The 22,185-nt window shown below is 32.5% G+C and overlaps 1 protein-coding gene and 1 long non-coding RNA gene across 2 annotated transcripts; both read left to right on the forward strand.

Moving 5' to 3' along the window:
• Nucleotides 1-9,198: 9,198 nt before the first annotated feature.
• LOC120135187 (LEAF RUST 10 DISEASE-RESISTANCE LOCUS RECEPTOR-LIKE PROTEIN KINASE-like 2.7) lies at nucleotides 9,199-11,772 on the forward strand. The gene is made up of 3 exons (XM_039151504.1): nucleotides 9,199-10,023; nucleotides 10,302-10,359; nucleotides 10,627-11,772. Exons 1-3 carry the CDS (start codon nucleotides 9,241-9,243, stop codon nucleotides 11,688-11,690), a joined length of 1,905 nt encoding a protein of 634 aa, XP_039007435.1. The 5' UTR covers nucleotides 9,199-9,240; the 3' UTR covers nucleotides 11,691-11,772.
• Nucleotides 11,773-12,395: 623 nt separating this feature from the next.
• On the forward strand, nucleotides 12,396-13,577 carry LOC120135084. The gene is made up of 2 exons (XR_005517224.1): nucleotides 12,396-12,758; nucleotides 13,059-13,577. It is a non-coding gene; the product is annotated as an uncharacterized LOC120135084 (long non-coding RNA).
• The last annotated feature ends 8,608 nt before the right edge of the window (nucleotides 13,578-22,185 follow it).

Below are 22,185 nucleotides of genomic sequence, written 5' to 3' on the forward strand. Positions count from 1 at the left end.
TTTTTAGCAAAGTGATTGGTGTGCCAACATGTTAAGGTGGAACATCATGCTCCCTCAGGGTTACTCCAGCTGATTCAGATATCGTAGTGGAAATAGGATCAAGTAACTATGGATTTCGTGATGGGATTACCGATGATGAGACGTAAGCATGCTGATATGTGGGTGATAGTAGATTGGTTGACCAAGTATGCTCACTTTTTACCAGTTAGAATGGACTTTACCTTTGAGAGTCTAGCATAACTCTATATTCGCAAGATAGTGAGGTTGTATGGAGTCCTGACTTCAATTATCTCAGATAGAGACACTAGATTCACTTCTCAATTTTGGGAAGCTCTTCACAGTTCCCTAGGTACCAAGCTTCATTTCAGCACCACATTTCACCTTCAGATAGACGGTCAGTCAGAGCACGTTATTATTATGGATATGCTTAGGTGTATTATTATGCTTAGGTGTATTATTATGGATATGCTTAGGTGTATTATTATGGATCTTGAGGGTAGTTGGGAAGATCACCTACCATTGGTGGAGTTCGCGTATAACAACAGTTAACAGTCGAGCATACAGACGCTCTGTATGGACGCAAATGTAGAACTGCTCTTTGCTGGACTGAGGTTAGTGAATGGAAAATAGTGGGACCATATCTGATCCGAGATACTGAAGAAAATGCCAAGGTAATTCATAGCAGGCTTAGCGATGCTTCAAATAGTTAGAGATCATATGCAGATATGAAATAGAAGGAAATCGAGTTCAAAGTAGGAGACAAGGTATTCCTTAAGGTGTCCCCATGAAAGAAAATACTTTGGTTTGGACACAAAGAAAAATTAACTCCTCGTTTCATTAGTCCTTATGAGGTACTTGAGAGAGTAGGGTCGGTCACTTATCATTCATCCTTACCCCCAGAGCTAGATCGCATTCATAATGTGTTTCATGTGTCCATGCTTAGAAGATATCGTTCTGACCCATCTCATGTCTTATCCTTAGAGCAAGTTAAGTTAACCCCCGATATGTCTTATGAGGATGAACCGATTAGAATCCTAGCCAGAGAAGTGAAAGAGTTGAGAAACAATAAGATTCCTTTAGTAAAAGTACATTGGATAAATCACGGGGTCAAGGAAGCTACTTAGGAAACAGATGAATATATGAAGCTCTAGTACCCGCATATTTTCTATCTAGGTAAATTTCGAGGATAAAATTTCTTGTTATAAGGGGAGAATTGTAACACCTTGAAACTCAGGTTAGTAGTTTGGGTCAGCCCGAGACCCAAAGTTTGAGCTAAATTGACCTTACAGTATAATGGACCAAGTTTGTTGTTTTTGGGCTTGAATTAGAGCCCAAGAGTTTTTGGTTTGTTATGGGTGTTGTGTAAATTAGAAATTTGGGGACTAAAAGTGTAGTTTACCCATGGTTAATTTTGAAAGGTGAAAACCCTCCCATATATTATGTTTTTACGTTAACCACTCCCTCTTATCGTCTCACCAAATGCTCTTCTTCTTTATTCCATAATTTATTTCTTCCATCTTCCATTTCAAGTGAGAGTTCAAGCATTTCAAGTATAGTGTGGGGAAACTAAGGTGATAATGTCAATATTCATCCTCCAAGCTTTGTTTTAAGTTCTATTTCATTAGTTTTTATGCATATAACCAAAAATGGGTCTTGAGAGATTTGTGGGAATCCATGGATTCTAGTTAGGTTTTGAGTTATAGGGAGTTTTTTTAGATGTTATTCAACCCCTAGATGGATTAGTAATATATTTTCTCATTTTGTTTAGTGAATGAGATAGGAGAAAGCTTAAGAGCTAAAGGAAAAGAAAAGTTGAATCTTAAGTGGGTTGAGAAAGTTTCTAGCCATCCAAGGAGTCAGGTATTAGCTTTACAAGTCTTCTAAACTCTTAGTGAGTCACTAGAAGTTCAAGATAGTTTAAATTTTGAGTTGAGCATGATAAGCATTTTCATGGTAAAATTCTTGTTTTAGAGTTATAAATGTGTTTAAAGCCTCTATTATGACTCTTGTTGATCAAATAAAATTTTAAGCATGTTTGGGGACCTCACTAAGGTCTTTGGGATTGAAAAATATAGTTGTTCATACTTGTTTTATGACTTATGCATGTAGAGTATCGGTACTATAGGGATAATATCGATACTTGTTCTTTGTTTCTAGGTAAAATCGTGTTTTTTGGGTAGGAGCATCGAAACTCTTTTAAGAGTTTTGAAACTTTGGGTCATAGTTTCGAAACTCCCAGAAAATTTCGAAACTGGGCAGAACAAAATGTTTAAAAGTATCAATACTCTAGGGCTAGTATCGTTACTTTCAATATGTTTTGGGCAAAAATAACATTTTTTAAGAGAATTAGACTCGAGGTACCCCCACACGTCATTTTATCATCAAATAAGACTTCAAGTGAGAATATTAATGATATTAATTTTATACTTAGAAACAAGATCAACTAGGATGACATAAAAATAGTCTTGGATGATGCTCGGGAAACGATTAGGACACCCGAGTTCCTTAGAAAATACTAGCATTATCAAAAATATAGATTTAGTCCAGATATACCCTTAGGTAGTGTGCGAGGCACTTAAAGCTAACTAGCTTGGGTGCAAGGTCCGACACTCAAGGAGTGGGCTAGTCGAGGGGGTTGACCGATGCAGAGATTTCGGGCAACCAACCTTGGTAGACTAGAGGAGTGTGTGCACTCTGAGATACAAAACCCTGAGCCGCACCATGATGTCTACCATAGAGTAGAGAGTACAATATATGAGTATACTCACTATTACAATCATCAGTTAGCTTTAGCATGACATGGACACTTTAGTATGACTTAGTTGTTAGTGTGGCACTGAGTTAGTTAGCTCAACGTTTGGAATTTGTTTCCTTATGCAGGTTAGTCGAAGAGTAGTTCGAGGACTTTTTGATAACAGTGATTCAGGCCCATATAGTGCAAAGTACGTCTCGAGTGTCATAAATCAATATTGATAATGCCATGAATTATTTGTTAGTTCGTACATTGATAATCATTTATTAAATATTCAATTACATTTATTAGTTTAACGTGTTATATATAGAAACGTTATTATATTATTAGTTGGTGTAAGCGTATTATAATCTTTATTGTATCATAATTCTCAAAATTGGCGGTTCCGCATTGCACGTGATCACGTGTTCATGCGTGCGAAGGAAATACACGTTAGAGAATAAAGGTTTGTTTATTACCACCCATCCAAACAAATGTGAATTGTAGATGCCGAGTAGAGCTCGAGTAGTGTTGAGCTCGACTCGACTCGAAAACTCGCGAGCTTAAAATTTTTAAGCTCGGCTCGAACTAGAAATCTTGAACTGAAGCTCGTGAGCAGCTCGAAATGAAGAAAAAAATTCTTAAACTTAACTCGATTGAATCCTCAAACTCGAACTTGAACCTTAAATACATGAAAATCTTACTGTATTTTAAAAAAAATCAATACATAAATGTTAATATTATTAATAATTTATTTTTAAAAAAATAAAATCTTAATATATTATGTTTTCGAGCTTCTCACGAGCTTTTCGAGTCGAATATCAAGTAGCTCGTTTCGGCTCGTTAAGAACTCGAGTCGAGTCCATTCGATCCGAGTATTTATCGAGCCTTGATCGAGTCGATCTCGAGTATCTCGCGATCTATCTCATCTCATTTACAGCCATAGTAGATACATTGAATTCTCGTCAATACTCGCCTATTAAATTATAACTTAAAATCTAAGCGTGAGAATAAATAATCAGGAATTTTTAAATATAAAATAGTTGTTAACAATAAATATCAACTTTATATAATACCGTTCCTCACTGAACTTTATTTTCTCTCTTGGTTTGCTCACCGTATTTTTAATTTTTCAAATTTGTTTACTGAACTTTACAGATTGAATCGTTTTGCTCACTCTGTCGTTATCTCTCTAACGTTGTGATGACATGTCATTTTTATTATTATTATTATTATTTAATCATAAATTACATTGTTCCTCCCTGAACTTTACTCACTCTCCTATTTTGCTCACCCTACTATAAAATAAAAATATAAGGTGGTTGGATGTCATTGTCGACCACCGTTAACCGTCGTTGACGGTGGTTGTTCAGTCTCAAAATTCATATGTCGGTTCGTCTTGACCTCCTGAATCTGAATCTGGTGGTTGTTTCACCAGAAAGATGTCCCAAAATATGTGATTCTCTACTGAAATATTTTAGCTTCCTCACTATCAATCTCCAATTCGTGGACTTAGAAGCAAGTTCCGACAAAATGGAGGTTGGATTCAGACTCAAGGTGTCGAGACGAAGCAACCTATGAAATTTGGGACCAAACGACCACCATCTACAGCAGTCGGCGGTGGCCGGCGGTGGCATCTGGTGACCTTATGTTTTTATTTTATAGTTGGGTGAGCAAAATATGAGAGAGAGTAAAGTTCAGTGAGGAATGACGTAATTTAATGCTATATATGTTCAATTATTTATATTAAATAATAATAAAAAATGACAAATCATCACGCCATTAAAAAGTTAATGACATAGTAAGCAAAATGATTCAATATGTAAAATTCAGTGAGCAAATTAGAAAAATTGAAAGTACAGTGAGCAAAATAGGAGAGAGAGTAAAGTTTAGTGCTGAACAGTATAATTTACCTAATAGGTTTAGGAGCCAATTAATTGTTGGTCTAATGGACGAGACACTAAATTTCATAGATAAGGTCAAAAGATCGAATCTTGATGTTTGTGAATAGAGCAACCTATGTTTGGATGGTTGTCTCTATTATGGGCCTCTTCAAAACTTGATCTAAAACTATTACTTTTGTTCCGTTTTGTTACTCAAATTGTTACTTTTGTTCTGATAGTTGAAAGGATAAACTACACATATAGTACTTAAATTATTTCTTTTGTACCATTTTGATATAAAACTTGATTTTTTTTTCAAAATCATACCTAACATTTAGTTTAGGTTTCATTTCGGTACTCATGTCGTTAAAAACTTAACGGTTACGTTGACGTGTCACCATAAAATAATGACACATCAACAATTCTGTTAATTTTTTTACGGCGGGTAACCAATTAAAACCTAAACTAAATGTTAGGTATGATTTTGAAAAAGAAATAAAATTTGGGTACTAAAACAGAAAAACAATAACTTAGGTACTACATATGTAGTCTACCCAAAACGGTTTAATCTGAATGAAAGAGATGAAATTTCAACGTAACTTCCCCAGGCATTGCGTTTTCTACCAACCATGGAGCAAGTCAAAAGTCATCAGCTGTTCCTGTCAGATCTTCCTTTTGTCTTCCATGGAAATTTCTAAACAAGCTACGTAATCTTCATATTTATTTATTCGGTCAAATGGAACAGTCCAATTTATTTACATTTTAATCCTTGAAAGATTACATAATTTTCCAAAATTTTATATATCTTCCCCTCTCCTGTTCCACTCACAACTTCAAAAAATGCATCTCCTCTCCACTTTCTTGTCAATCAGTTTACTGTTCTTCGCCCAGCTCCCAATATCATACGCCCAAAATGCAACAGGTATTATGCAGTGTTGTGAAAGTTTCCGTTGTGGAAACATGTCGCGCTTCGTCTTCCCATTTTGGAAGGAGGGTAGCCCCGGAATCTGTCACAACGAAGGCTTTGAGTTGACCAAATGCGATGAGGAAGACGACGAGCCCGTCATAAGAATCGGTGCCGATGAATTCCGATTGATTTCCGTCGATCAACCCGGTTATAGAATGACAATCGCTAGAGACGATCTGTGGGAAGGAATTTGTCCTTCGCCTCGCATCCATAACATAACTCTGGGATACCCCTTTTCATTCCCTCCAACAAACCGAAACCTTACTTTCTTTTACGATTGCGACGAATCGGTAGTACCAAGCGATGGGGTTCGATTCCCGTGCACCCAAGGGTCAAATTCTTTCTATGCGGATGATTTAGTAGATAGGGGTTCTTATGAACGGTTTAGCCGCTCTTGTCACGGCGGAGTTATCCAAGTTCAGATTAATCGGACAAATTTTCAACAACTCAATAGAGAAGGGCCGGAAATTTTGGGATCTGGGAGATGGAGACTGGGATTTGACGTGGAGTATAATTTTCCCGAAATTTTCTGTGGGAAATGCAACAGCCACAAAGGTCTGTGCGATAACGTGAGTTCACCTCGATACCCAGTCTGCAAAAAGCCAGGTACGCACAATCTCTCAAAGCTCCATTCTACATTGTTCAACTCAAAAATGGTAGCCTGTCATCGGGTCAAACCACGTATCTTCTAACCACGCGTTGTTGTAGCTCTTTGTGGATAGATTACGAATATGAATAGTGCTAATCAATAGTATTATTTGTTTATATATTTTATTTCTTTTCATATTGTTTGGTTAAATTTTTAATCATTTATCGTATATTATATTTTTGTTATTCAGAAATTAACTTTAAGAAAAATATCCCTTTAATGTAATTAGTTTATTTTGAATAAGAAATAAGTATAATGATAATAGTTTAACTTCAAAAATAGTACCTTATTTTTTCGTGTTGCGAATGAACCAAAACTTAAAATAAGATTACCACAGTTGTCAACCTAAAATGTTACAAAAGAAAATATACAACCAAAAAAAATTGACATTTTAAGGTGTATCAACTAAAAATGTTATGTTTCTTTTATAACATTTTCGGTCGTATATTTTCCTAGCCTTAAATTAGGGTTGTCTTTCCTTAGACTCTTCTTTAGGGGTCATTGACATTCCACATTAATCCTAGGTCATGGTATAAATTATATACTTGTTATGCTAATTCTATGTCTAAGAATAAAGTATTAGCACTAACTAAGCTATCCTAATGGTCAAGGGAATAGTTGTTATTCTAAGAGATTTCAAGTTCGAACACCAAAGATTACAGGGTAAACATCTTAGATTAATAAAAAGAACAAATTATTAATTTGCAATGAGCCAAGAAATCCTAATTTCACTTTATAGTAGTATTTTTTTTACTTTATAGTAGTCTTAGAGATGAATGTGATGATTTGTTTGAATTGATCATAAATATAAAAATAAAAATAATAATGAGATTGAATATTGAAGTCGTGATTAAAATTAATAATAGAATATATATTTATATTGGTAAGGTGAATTGTGGTGAGATAAAAAATAATCATTAAAAAAATTTAATCAAAATTTGTATATGTAATTAAAATTTCTTATTAAAATCATATTTATATTAATTAATTAAATTATTATATTTTTATTATAAATATATATATATAAAACGAATTTGAATTTTACTAACATTTGTGGGATGAGGTCTTCTGTCTTATTCGTCCTCATTCGACCTCTTGGGCTTGTACTTCGGACCATTATAGGCCTGGCAGCACTAATACCATAAAAATAAGGCTTTATTGATAAATCAGGTCATACTACTTGTATGTATCATTCTAATTATTTTATTAGTTAATTAATTTAAATTAAATATTATAGATATTTATGATGGAGACAATTTTTCTAGTCTAGTTTATTTTATTTATAATGTCGAAATTTAAATTTTTAATCTTATTTTAAAATCTAATACTTTACCTCACTAAATCAACGAATATTTAATCATTTAAGCTGATTTATGTGGGCGTAAATCTGTAATTTTTTTTTATAAAAAAAGGTTTTTAAAGGAAAGTGCAGTTCAGCTTCTATTGAATAGTTAATTTAGGCACACAGAGGTTGGTGATAATAAAAAACAAAGATAAAGAATTCATGTGAAATTTTGAATTTGGACTTGGTCATGGACCAATTCTCTGTTGCAGGTGAATTAGCGTTTAGATTTAGACATTTGAAACTTAAGCCGCTATCATCTTCTACCAGTATCTTTCACCAGCCACCTGCCTTCCTTTCCCTTTCTCTCAATCCCATGGAAATTTCTACTCCCTACTTTTCTTTGAAACTATAGATATTACCTTGTAAAGGATACTGTTAAAAGCATGGATGATGTGGGAATTTAAGAAGTTATATTAAAATTTTTAAGGGGTGTGAAGTTATAAAATCTTAGGTGCTGTGAAATTAGATAATTAATAAAAATTACAACGAATTTAAAATTCTTAGAGGGTGCGACCGCATCCCAGCACTCCTTGGGTCCATCCTAGTTAGAAGTGATCCTTAGAAATAGCTGATTCATAAATACTTTCCATGGCCATTAATGGTATCAGTTTTTCTTCTTTTCACACCTAGCTTTCTTATGGCCAATAACAGAAAAGCTTTTGGTCTTAACATGACCAATCGTTTTGACGTTTAGTTCCATGGAGGGGCCACCTCAAAAACATTTCCTGGTGTTTCACCAGCAGCTTCCATTAATGTCCAGCTTTTGAATCCGTCAATTCCTCACAATTCACAAAGCAGCCTTGAATAATAACAAACATTTCCCCCTTAATTCTTCCCAATTTTCTTCTCTATAATCTTCAAGTTTCTTACTTAGGTTGACAAATCTGAAGAACCAATGCCTTAGACCCATCGTTTCCCACGTCGAGTGGAAATAGAGAGGCGTGGCTGATCCTTTCTTTCACTGTTCAACCACCAAGACATTTCTGTTTTTATATTAATTTCAACTTATTCCACACCATTTTGCAATGGGTAGGTACATTTCTTTTTTTCCATGTCAAATAAGATTTCACTTACATAAATTAGTTACGTATAAAAAAGATTTATACGTATGGATATAAATAAAATTTTAAGATGCGCGCAATTAATAAAATAAGTAATTACATTAAAAATTAAATTTTAAGATGAGTATTTGTTCATCCTCAAGTCTCAGTAGATGTCACTACTTTCACTTAATTATAAAGAGCAGTTTAATCTATTTTTAAAAAAAATATATTGTTATATTATTTTTATTATTGAACGAATTATATTTATCGCGATTGCATACGTAATAAATATATTTGTAGCGGGTTTCATGCATAGGTTGGCTTCCATTGAAGCAATTAAAAGGGTAGGAGCCACCGAATCATTTGAAAAAACAATAGTTTATTGGCCCATAGAGTTCACTTAAATGGATGCATGAGATCAGGCAAACCTACACCATTGATCTGAATGTAGTATAGTCAATCTAGGTAGGAAGTTGTACACTAAACAGCAATATCTTTGCCTTCACTTTAATAATTGTTTTGTTTTTGTTTTCCTTTTCGAAATCCGATCACACTTGATTCAAAAATTAAAAGCTCAAATACCATTTCTAGTTCATAATATCCCTTCTTGCTTTCTCCTCAAATGGATCCACAAAAGCTGATAAATTTTAGATCATTTCCCTATGTAATGATCATCTTCTTGATCACCTTAGCAATGGCACCCGGAACCATGTCCGCCGACTCACACTTCGAAGCTTGTATGCCTCGAAGCTGTGGTAACGGTCCCGATATAAGCTACCCTTTTTGGATTTTCAAAGAACAAGAATCGTTCTGCGGCTATCCGAACTTCGAGATCACCTGCAAAGAGAAAGATCCTATACTCAAAATTTCTGAGGAAACTTACATCATCAGAGATATATTTTACAACAACAATTCATTGCTTGTTGTCAATTCTGTTGTTCATGAGGATCATTGTCCGACTCCCTGGAAAAATGTTAGTCTCGATCGAACTCCGTTTAGCCTTAGTCCTGATAATGTCAATCTTTCCATTTTATACTACTGTGAGGGGCAACCGACGTACCATACATATCCAGTAAGTTGTGCTAGCAATACTTCATTCCATTCCTTCGCTGTTTTCCACAAAGAAGCTTTGGAGAATACTAATTACTCGATCGAGTCATGCCAAACTCTGATCGAATCCCCCGTGTACGTCAACGACGGTGTTAGTTTCGTTAGCTTATTACGAATGAATTATACCGACGTTTTGAAGTTGGGGTTCGTTTTGAACTGGATTGCACATAGTTGCAGCAACTGTAAGAGAAGTGGAGGCCGCTGCGGTTTCGGTAATACTGATGAATTCGTTTGCTTTTGCTCGGACGGACCTCATCCTAAGACCTGCAACGACGGTAACTGCATAGGGCATACATTCTAACTCTACCAATTCTTCCTTCCATGACTTCTTCATATTTTTTTTTTGTTATTTTTTTCATTTTAGCTTTCCTGAATCGGTTTTACTCGAGAGGCAAGTTATCAGTTATCTTTCATTTGCACTATTGTTTCGGCAGTTTCCATTCACTTCATAGGCAAGTTATCAATTGTCTTTCATTTGCAATATCGCCCTGGCAGTGGTCACTAATATCATAGGCAAGTTTAATATATAGCATTATCTTGAGTACTCTTAAATTTTAAACTGATGGTAATTGACCTTTTTTTCTTTTTATTTCAGGTGGTGGTTCTAACTTGAATAGAAAGCTGCTCATCGGTACTATAATCCCCTGATTCTACGCTGTTTCATTGTTAGAAACGTCATTCATTGCCTCATAGTACATATATATTTTTTAAACACTTCATACTTTCAAATGAAAATTTATGTATTTAACCGCTCAATTCTCAATTTTAGTTTCGTTTTGTTAATTAATTATTCTTTTTTTAAAAAAAATTATCTCCATCATTATATTTTACTTTTATTTTAATCGACCGCCATGAAAAGAAATTAAGAGAACTACTCGCGTACATTTTTATATGACAGGCATTGTTAGTGCAGCAAGTGGTCTACTGATCAGTGGTATCATCCTTGTATGTTTTAGAAGAAATATCTCGTGCATTACAACAGCTAAATTTCTGAGGAAATTCACAAACAAAGATCAAGATCTTGAGGCTTTCCTGAGAAACAATGGAACCCTGACTCCTAAAAGATACAGTTATTCAGAAGTGAAGAAGATGACGGGTTCATTCAAAGAAGAGCTCGGAAGAGGAGGTTATGGAAGTGTTTACAAAGGGAAGTTACCCGACAACCATCTTGTTGCCGTCAAAGTGCTCAATACCTCGAAAGGAAACGGCCAAGAGTTCATCAATGAAGTTGCTAGCATCAGTCGAACGTCTCACGTTAATATCGTCACCCTCTTAGGGTTTTGTTTGGAGGGTGGGAAAAGAGCGTTGATTTATGAGTTCATGTCGAATGGATCTCTAGAAAAATTCATCTACGGAATGACATCCGGCGACGATGGTCGGGTCTTGACAGTGGAAGAATTGTATCGAATCGCGATCGGAATTGCTCGGGGACTTGAATACTTGCACCTCGGCTGCAACACTCGCATCCTGCATTTCGACATAAAGCCTCATAACATTCTTTTAGACCATGAATTCCATCCGAAGATCTCCGATTTCGGGCTTGCGAAACTATGTCACGGGACGGATAGTGTCGTATCGATGATAGAAGCTAGGGGAACGATCGGTTACATTGCTCCCGAAGTGTTTTGTAGGAACATCGGAAGCGTTTCTCATAAATCGGATGTGTATAGCTATGGGATGATGATTCTTGAGATGGCTGGAGGAAGAAAGAACCTTGATGTTGGGGTACATGAGACGAGTGAGATATATTTTCCACATTGGATTCATCAGAATCTTGAGCAAGGCAATATTGAGCCGGAATTACTTGGTCTTTTGAATGAAGAAGAAACGGAAATTGCAAGGAAGATGATAATAGTTGGCTTGTGGTGCATACAAACTAATCCCAAGGATAGGCCTATTATAAGTAAGGTCAAAGAAATGTTAGAAAGCAAAGAAGCCTTGCAAATTCCACCAAAGCCATAGTGGATAGAGAGGTGTTGGGTTGCGATCATATCATCATTCTGTTATTTTCTAGTGTTTCAACACAATGCAACTGGTTTGGGTATAGGGTATAAAGTCATTTAATATGACTACTTGTACGTTCGTATACCCAATTGACGTGATCAATTGTCAATTAATATTTTTTCTAACATATCACGTAAACTTGTTAGGAATTATGTCAAGGATCATGATTTTTCTATATCTGAGAATATTCTTTTGTGATCTCAACTACGAAAGAGTTCTTCGGAGGTCATATTACAGAAATATGAATATGAATCATATTAAAAAATGGCAGGTGACCAAACCACATTATGTATATATTACGCATACATGCACATATATATATAAGATAATAATTATTGCATATCCTACATTTAATATATATATATATATGGAAATAACTACACTATATGCATAGGTTACGCAGGCATATATGTAAATGTGTATATGTGTACAGAATTATCAATCAAGGTTAGAAGATGCGCCTAAATATGGAAGCAACGTATGGGGACCAAAGTAAGAGCATAGAAAAATTACAAGCTCGATATGGAAAGAAAGAAACTTTGATTCAGCGACTAAAATGCAAAACTACTCTAGATTTCTGGGGACCATAAGTGAATTAATCCCTAAATTTCTACTATATAAACCACTTTTTTCGTTTGAGTCCATTTGAACCCTAATTTGAAAAAAAGCCCCACCCCTTCTATTTTTCTCTCAATCCTCTCTAACTCTCTCACCGGCGCCGCTCACAAAATTCATAGCAACCTAATGGCCCGTCGTAGATATGCATAATCTCTCGCTCCGACCACCACCGAAGGTGGCCGAAAAACTCAAACTTATCGCAAATAGAATCTAAATGCTTTCGTTTTCCTTTCTAAACTCATACCCGAGACCAAAACAACCAAACTAAACTCCTAAAGTCCCTAAATCTCAACAAAATCTTCGGTTTCAGATCTCCGACGACCACCAGGCGACGGTTGCTATCCGTCTTCAATCGAGACCTTCTCCGATGAACCCAGTTCCGACGAGGAACTCAACGGACTTTCTAAGGTAAACCACTAACTTTTCCTTACTCCATTTTCTTTAACTCAACCCCCCCCCAAACACACACAAAATGCAAAAAATGGAACACGAAATAAAAAACAAGTTAAAAAATACCTCAAACGATTTTATTGCTTCTTTGAAATTATGTGGATTGTTCTGTTTCTATTACTTTTGGATATGGAAAAATCCTATTTTCTTCTTTACATATTTTCCCGGATGGGGGTTATAACCACCTTTGATTTTTTTTTTTTACAAAAACCTAATTTTATACTTGCTCTTCTGACCTTCATAAGTTCCTACACACAGTGATTGGCGAGGTTTTTACGTGCAGACCTTCCACGCATGAGTCTCCTTGTTCGGGAAAGTGAGGCATTAAATGCCTCGGATTTGGCGAGATTTGGTTCGGTGGCTTCACCTTGATAGTGGCTTTGACGATTGGCGCGGCTGGAAGTGAGATGGACTTAGTCGGCGACGACTGGAATAAAGCTTGGCGGCGGCAGTAATTGTGATGATCTCTATGATGAGTGGTGGCTAACCCTAAAATTAGGGATAGAATTGGACACAAAAAGTTAAGGTCGTGGGCTTCGTTTATGTTAGAGGTAGCAAACGGGTTATTTGATTGGGTTCGGTTTGAGTTTTTTTATTTATATTTAATTCGAGTTAGGTATGTTTATTTTAGATTTTGATTTTATTTGGGTCTATTTTAAGTTTAGTCGGGTCAGGTAGATCTTTCATTTTAGATTTTGATTTATTTGGGTTTATAGTAAGTTGGGTCCACTTGGTGTATTAGGTAAAGTCAATATCAAATAGATTGATTTTTAGTCGATCAAGATTCTCAAGTCGGATCAATATTTAATCAATTATTTTTTATTTGGGTTAACATTGGATCTTTAATTCAATTCAAGTTACGTTGGATTAGGAATGGTAACAGGCGGGTTTTGTTTGCCCTGTCCCTGAACCTGAAATGAATCCTCAATCCGATTCTTGACGGGTTTTTTATCGGGGCGTTTTGTCGGGGATTTATTTTTGTCTCGTCCTTGAACCTGACCCGAAATATTATATCTGAATTCAAAAATATTATATATATAATTAATATAAAAAATGTAAAATATTATATATATAATCGGAGCGGGTTAGGGCGGAGATATCTTCTCCTGAACTCGAACTCGAAATTTTTTTTGAAAAAATTCCCGATACTCGACCTGACTCGATATTATTTTATCCGACCCGAATTTGATTAGGTTTCTCGTCGGGTTCGGGCCATTCTGTCATCCCTAGGTTGGATATAAATCAAATCAATTATATATTAAATTATTGATATATTTTTGTAAAAATGTCTTTTTTTTTAAATATTATCAGTCAATTTCATTCAAAAACAATTATTTTTTAAATTATAATTTAATTCAAGCTAACATTAAGATATGTTAGATTTTTATGATATTTTTTTATTGATATGGATTAAAAAATTTATGGTACGGTTTATTTGATTAAAAAATAAATTTTTTAATTATAAACTTTATTATCTATTAAAATTTTAAATTAATACTTAACGTTTAATTACAAATATAATATTTTTATTAAATTTAAAAGTAATAATAATATATTTTTTATGTTTGAATAAATATTATTCTAAGTATATTTATAAATGATATTATTTTATTATATCATCAATAATATTTTAATTTTAAATTAAAAATAAAAATATATATCTTTATATTGTAAAAATAACTACGATTCTCATATACAAAAGAATTAAAATAATTTGTAAATTAATTTAGAAGTTTCAGAAAGTTATTTTAGTAGTTACAAAGCAAAATATTATATCAATAAAGAATTACATCATATGTCTCAAAATTATGACTCATTTCAAATTAGTCGTTAAACTTTTAATTATCTCATTTTCATCCTTAAACTATGATTCTTATTCTAATGTAATCCTTAAACTTTTGAATATTTGAAATTTATCCCCAAACTATTAATCTCATTCTTAATTGATCCTTAAACTTTTAGATTTTCAATTTCATCCCCAAACTCCTCCAAATATGTAATCCATTTCAACCATAGTTTAACCTAATTTTTTTTCAAACATATAATAATATAATTTGCCTAATGATTTTATTAACATGAGATATGATTGGTATACACGAATAATTTATGATAAACTTGAAATATTCAAAAAGTCTGGAGACCAATTTAGGATAAAGATAATAGCTTGGGGATGAAAATAAAGTGTTTAAAAGTTTAAGGACTAATTTAAAATAGTAATAGTTTAATGATGAAATTGAAATGTTTAAGAGTTTAGGGATTAATTTGAAATGAGGGTCATAGACTGGGGACATATGATGCAATTAATTGATTAATAATTCATAATTTGATTTAAATAAATATAAAACCAATTTAGTAAGTTGTTTTAGTTTTTTTTATACATTTTAACACAATTATCAGGTTAAAATTGGGTCAATGTTCAATTCAGATCGGGTTTGAATAAATTAAATTTGGGTTATTTTCGGTTTGATTTGCTTTCGGTTCGGGTGGCTTTCGATTTGGCTAAAATTTGGGTCAGTTTCGATTCAGTTCGGGTTACTTTCTATCCAGATAAAATTCAGGACGATTTCGATTTGATTCAGTTTTCTAAGGTTTCGAGTCAAATTTAGATCATCATGTTTGAGTCTATTTCGGGTCTCGGTTCGGGTCAAGTTTACTAAGTCTACTTTGTGTATATAAATAAATACATTTAATAATTGTCGACACCGTTTTTCGCTCGGGTGGGGAGAAAAACCAGCGCGACTTAGGTTTTGTGAAATGTTGGGAGTCGCCACCAACTATTTTAAGTTGCAATTTGAACACCATAAAAATCAGATAATTTAATAAAATATTTTTATTTTTATCAAAAATACCAAATTTAGAGTCTGTAAAAACCAAAAAACATGTTCGGGAGTCGGTTACGCATGGGGAAGGGTTAGTACCCCACAGCGCCCAGAAATTAGTACCTAGTAGATTACTCTATATTTTAAAATTTGAAAATTTAGAGTTTAAAATTTTATTTAATTTAGAAATCACTATGGATGCAAAGTTAAAGAGGGTGCTCGCTTATTAAAACCAATAATATTCACTCCAGAGCATGAATATGGGAGATAGATTATTGTGCTCAATAATAGGACATTGCCTCAAAGTTTTAAAAAATAAAAGGTTTTGAAAAAGATGTCCATCTACTTCGAGAATTACTAACAGTCACCCTCTAAACATAATGTGAAGGAAACACCATTAACTCATTGGTAAATCAACATTGCCTTATGTTTGAAAAAGAAATGCAATCAATTAATAGGTTTAAGGACTAAATTTAAAAATTGAGGCTATAATATTAATTCTATTTGATTTTAACTGGTTATTAAATCAAATAATCAAGATGGTTACTTGATCATCAAAGCGAGGGTCAACTAGCAGAAAAAACTTCAAGGGCGAAATATAGTCCATGAGATGCCTTACCGAGAGTCATTGGAATGCTCATTGAATGGTCCTGTATGAAACATTTGTTAGGTATGAAAATCAAATGAAAACCATACGTAGCAGAGAGTTGATATAGAGAAAATTAATGGATGAACTAAGTTTTACACTTGCTAGATGTAAAGATGAGCATTCGATCGAGTCAAAAAAAAATTAAGTTATTTGAGTTGATGAGTCATATTTTATAACTTGGAGTTGACTTAAAATTTTTTCGAATCGAGTCAAGTTTATGAAATTTGAGTCGAGTCAATTTTTGACTTTTTGTTTAAATTTAATTGTAAACATTTATAATATTATAATATTTTTATTCCATTTTAAATGATTTTCTATAACCATATATACAATACAAATATATTTATTCATTTTTTTTATTTATGATATACATATATCATACAAAATTGAAGGTCTCGACTCCAACTTGAAAATCAATCCATTAATTACTAAAAATTTTGAGTTATTGATTTGAACTTGAAATTTTTTCAAGTCAAGTTGTATTCATGAAATTGTAACTCGAAATTAATTTGAGTCAAGTTTTTTCGTATTGAATCGAGTAAAAAATTAATTTTTCAAGTCGAGTTGAATTTTAATCGGCCTAACTAGATGTTGAACACGGAAACTTCTACCATCTTGTGTAGTAATGGAGAATAACATATTTAAGTTCACATTTAAGTTGTAGTTCCAAGTGAAGCATAAAAGCATCGTTCTGATGCCTTCTCAGTCCCTCGGATACATATCCGAATCAACAATATGCATCCGCATAAATATTTCTGATTTAAATAAAAAAAAATACCCGATGATATTTATTTATATCCGCACTAAATTCAGAACAGATAATAGTTTTTTTTAATTAATATCGCTATCCGTTTTATTAACATACTAATTTAGATAGGGTACTGCAAAAGTGAGGACAACCCTCTCAATTCAGTTTGCTTCATTCGCAAACGTCAGGGTTTAATCTTTGACATTGCTTAAGAGACATAGTACCTCATCCCACTAGACCAACCGGTTATTGATATAACATATAATAATTTAACATTCGAGCCTATAAATTATCTAAATTAAAAAAATTAAATTGAATATCAGTAAATCTCGGGATTAACATTCTTAATTAGACCAATGTCTCAAATTCTCAATAAATGAAATTTAGAAGTAACTTCTGAGTTATTTAAAGAAAATGATTAATACAAAAATAAGTGTTAAAATTTTACTTCAAAAAATGATTTGGTGTTTAAAGAAATTTTCGTTAAAAGTTAGTGTCTAACGTTTTCTCAGTTATAATTTTAGGTATCCATCATTATATTTGTTTATTTTTTTAATAATAAAAATATTATTTTTAATGAAAAAGAAAAAATTAAAAAAACTTAATTTATTTATAAAAAAAACCCCAAACTTTTAATGAAAAAAATAAAAAACTCTAAAAAACTAATATCTCTCATTTCAACTCCGTTGCCAACCGTCGACGCCCATTTTCGGCCACCATCGTCATCGTCGAACAATCACCCATTCGTCGTCGCCCACCCATTGATCAACCGTCACCCTTACCTTCACCCAAATCCCCTAAATCTCTAAAATCTCTAATATCCAAATCCCTATATCTTTAAAATCTCCAATATACAATCCCTAAACCTTTAAAATCTTAATCTCCACGATTAACGCTAGAGGAGCAACGACGAAGAGACGACAAGGATGAGTTTTGAGCGAAAGTGCAAGGTGTTTCGAATGATTTTGGCGGTGTGACTTATGGACGTAGGGATCGGTCGAAATCGACAAAAAATAGCGACGATGACTTAAAATCCGATGAACATTCGAACGCTTCTCCATGAAAAACGGTGACAAATTACAACGAAAGGTCAACGGAAGTTTGATCGGGGGTCAACACCAGTACTAATGAAGTTGGCGGTGACAGTCATGATCTAATGAAATGGGGAAAGGGGAAGGGGGTTAGAGAACGCGGGGTGATTTGGGTTTTTTTTAATAAAAAATATTTTTGATTTTTTTAATTTTGAAAATAAATTTTTAAAATTACCAGAGCTCTACACATGTCACTTAACGACCAAATTTAATAGCCGTTACGGTCCAGGTACCTAAAAGTTCTCCGATGAAAGCGTTAGACACTTAATTTTTACAAAAAATTCTTTAAGCACTAAAACATTTTTCGAAATAAAGTTCAAACACTTATTTTTATATTAAACCTATAGAAAAATAGAAAAGTCGGTGGGATGAGTTTTCATATGAATTCACTGTAACCATTCTTTTATCTTCATGGAAAATTCTAACAAAGCTATTTTTCTCCTCATTATTTTAAAAACTTTCTTATGAAATAAAAGTAATACAAGTCAACTTATTTCTTAAAAATCATTATCTCTTTATATAGACGGATTTTAGGCCAATCTTTTTAAGTATTTATAGTTGTTCTTTATCAAATTATAAATACAACTTATAATATATGCTTTTCTTTGATTTTGCAATTTATGTAGTACTTTGTTCGTTTCTCTTTCTGTTTTTGTGAGTTCCTGGTGTGTAGAGCGATCTTTGCTTTGTATTCCATTATGTGGTTGTGTACTCTTTTCTTCATATAGGTTTAGGGAGGTTTTTAATAAGATATACAACTTACTTAGGTTTAAGTATTATTAATAAATTACTTTAATGAATAAAAAAGAACTTAAGATATATACACTTTAATTTAACGACATTTTAACGCTTATGACACATGTAATATGATTGATCATTTGATTTTATGTTATATTTTATACTAATATTGTATATTTTACATGTATGATCACAGTTATAAATTTTAATCCATGATAGCCCTAAGAGCTATCACAAACGTACCAAATGCGAGGAGGGAGACAATGTACCTGTCATAAAAATCGGTGAGGCTGAATTTCAATTGTATATTATAGAATGACATGATGCACAAAGCTTGATATGGAGGGACTGATCGAGGGAGCAGCGGGTAAAGGTGGTCATTTGGACTAAATTTTTTAAATTCTTTTATATTTTTAAATTATTTTTTATTGTTTAAAATTTTATAATTGTGTGGCAATTAAAAAATTATAATTTTGCTCTCTTTAACGTCAAATACAACATCTATAAACAGAGACGGAGCCAGGATTCTAGTTCAAAAGGAGTAAAGTATAATCAACAATAAAAAATAGGGGACAAAGTATAATTCATAATAAAAGGGTGGGAAATAAAATAAATCAAAACTTGAAGGATTAAATTTGAACACCACCACACGTGATAAATTTGAACAACACTTATCTACGTCACTAAGATCTAATAATATAGATCTATTTTACATGTGATAAATTTGACAGTTTTGCATTGCACGTGATCACGCGTTCATTTGCATGAGTGAATGAGAATGAACTATCCAATAGAGAATAAAGATTTGTTTATTAGTGTCCAACAAGCTCGTCCATCTATAAGTTTCATATGTGATGCGTCGTATGGTCTCAAAATCTAGAGATCTTAAAATTTAAAAAAATCACGATTTTATTTCTAAGAACGTTTGGAGGATTACACCTTTTAAATAAAAATATCATAATTATAGAGTTGTTTTTTTGACATTGTCTTAGTTTCATATATTTGTAAATTTTTGTTTTATAAAAAATAATCATAATATGGTAATATTTTACAATTTCATCTTATTATAAAATATTTTATAATCTTATTTTAAAAACTAACACATGAAATGTTAATCTGTTCAAAACGAACCTAAAGTCCAATCAAATGTGCATTGGGCTAGACACATTGAATTCTCGTCAAAATTCACCTATTAAATTATAATTTATAAGTTTAAACGTGAGAATAAATAATCATGAATTTTAAATACAAATAATAAATAGTAAAAATTAACTATAAATATCTATTAAATTAATGTGTTTCCTCGCGATAATTGTGGCCTCTCGGGAAAATTGATGAATGCGTGTTTGAGGCATTTGCTAGTACTAGTACATTTGGGAATTTAATACAACTAGAAATTTTTTTGAACAATGGAAACTAAATTTTATTAATAGTGGAAGGAATCAAAATTACAACACATCAAAATATAGGAGTGGAGAGCGAATCACATAATCTGACAGTTTGTTTCGCTACACAATCTGATTACATCGGCTAACAACATTTTTCTAAAAGAGGAGATCTAACTAAACATAACCATCGACTATTCAATCAAAAAATAAATGTCGTGATGGTTTTTATGCGAGAACCAAAACAACCGCAAAGGTATTAAAAAACGTACCAACAACCATGAGGATCATGCCACAAGAACAGAAAAAACGTGTGCCATAAAAGCAGAGAAAAATCATCTCACAAATATAGAAAATCTTATTCAAAATTAAAAATACTCAAGCAAAAAAGATAAAAGACATAATATATATAAAAGAGAACTAATAATTACTGTCGACCGACAACCAACCATAAGATTAATGTCACATCCAGTTAAATAAAAATAAAAGAGAATACAATTAGATTTTTTTTTATTCAACATCATATCTTTCTTATTCTAATAGTTAGGAAATTTCAGTTACACCTATGAATAACAGCGGATCCAAATTTACAATTGTGCCTAAAAATACAAATATATTTTCACCCGCAAATTATTTAAATAGTATTATTCAAATATAAATTATGCATATTGTTATTCAAATTTAAATTAAATAATAGTATATAATGGATATTTAAATATATAATATTTTAATTTAAAATTTTGAATCACATGTCATATATTTAAATTTATACAAATCCCATGAATGATGAAGATTTAAATCTTTTTAAGAGTAAATATTTTTTAAAATAGTTTGGGACGATTACAAAGATAGATAAATTGTTTAATTTTTTTAATCATTTATAACACACGCACTTACAGATATAATCACTCTGATTTATGACCTCAAAAGAAAATAATACTCTATTTAATAATTAAGTCCACTTGATGAGTTCAAAATAAATAATTTCTTCTGATTTAAAATAATTCCAAAAGAAGATAGATTAACTCTTCCAATTGGCTTATACATCCAAGCTTTGGAAAATAAGATCAGAACATCAACAGACTTGCAATGACTTTGTAGATGGGTTCCAGGTGTTATTTGATAGACATGTCTTTTAGAGTTACGACCTATTGTCTCTTAGCTTTCCAACGGTTCTTTAATCGCATTAATCTGATATAAATAACTCGAGATACGTCCATTTTAGTGAAAACATCACATATAGAAATTCATATACGAGATTAATACGTGATTTTATAAATATTACAAATTTTTAATATTTTTATTGATTATGTGTAATATAATTTAAAATAGGATGATGCATTATCTTTTAGGATTATTATTTCATTAGGAATTAGAAATTAGGATAGAATCAAAAACATTATATTTAGTTTATTATTATTTTATTTAGTAGTTACTTAGATTCATGGAACTCCTCATCCTATATAAAGGAGGCTCCATTCACCATTGTAAATCAATTTTTTTTATTAATAATTTAACTAGTGTTCATTTTTACAAGTGTTGATCGTATTGTGCCTTTGAAGCATTCTTCATCATCAAGTTCTTTCAAGTTCTTCGTGAGAGATTTTCACTCTCCAATTTACCTTTTCATTGTGATTAGGAGGGCTAGTTAAAGTCGACTATTGAGTTTTCCTACTTAATTGCGATTAGGAATGTGTGTAGGACAACTATCCATCGACTATTATCGCCATCTTCATCATACAACATCATCCATGCCACCTTCTCCACCAAACTAGGGTTTGCGTTAACTATCATACTTATCGAGGGAAATTTTCAATTTTAGTTTTTACTAGATTCGTTTATCTTTTCACAATTCCTTTTACATATCTTTAATTTATAGTTTATTATCTTTCTAGCGAGTATTTGTTTGCTTGATTCTGTGTAAGGAATAATTTTGCCAAAAGATGTAATTTGAT

This window comes from Hibiscus syriacus, unplaced genomic scaffold, assembly GCF_006381635.1.
Source record: "Hibiscus syriacus cultivar Baekdansim isolate YM2019G1 unplaced genomic scaffold, ASM638163v2 tig00110602_pilon, whole genome shotgun sequence".
In the NCBI taxonomy this organism is placed as follows: domain Eukaryota; kingdom Viridiplantae; phylum Streptophyta; class Magnoliopsida; order Malvales; family Malvaceae; genus Hibiscus; species Hibiscus syriacus.

Bases quoted from the DNA above. Each gene is read 5' to 3' on its own strand.
- LOC120135187 (XM_039151504.1), top strand. From the start codon at position 9,241: ATGGATCCACAAAAGCTGATAAATTTTAGATCATTTCCCTATGTAATG. The intron at 10,024-10,301 runs TTCTAACTCTAC...GATGGTAATTGA, and splicing joins GTAACTGCATAGGGCATACA to CCTTTTTTTCTTTTTATTTC. The intron at 10,360-10,626 runs GTACTATAATCC...TTTATATGACAG, and splicing joins GAATAGAAAGCTGCTCATCG to GCATTGTTAGTGCAGCAAGT.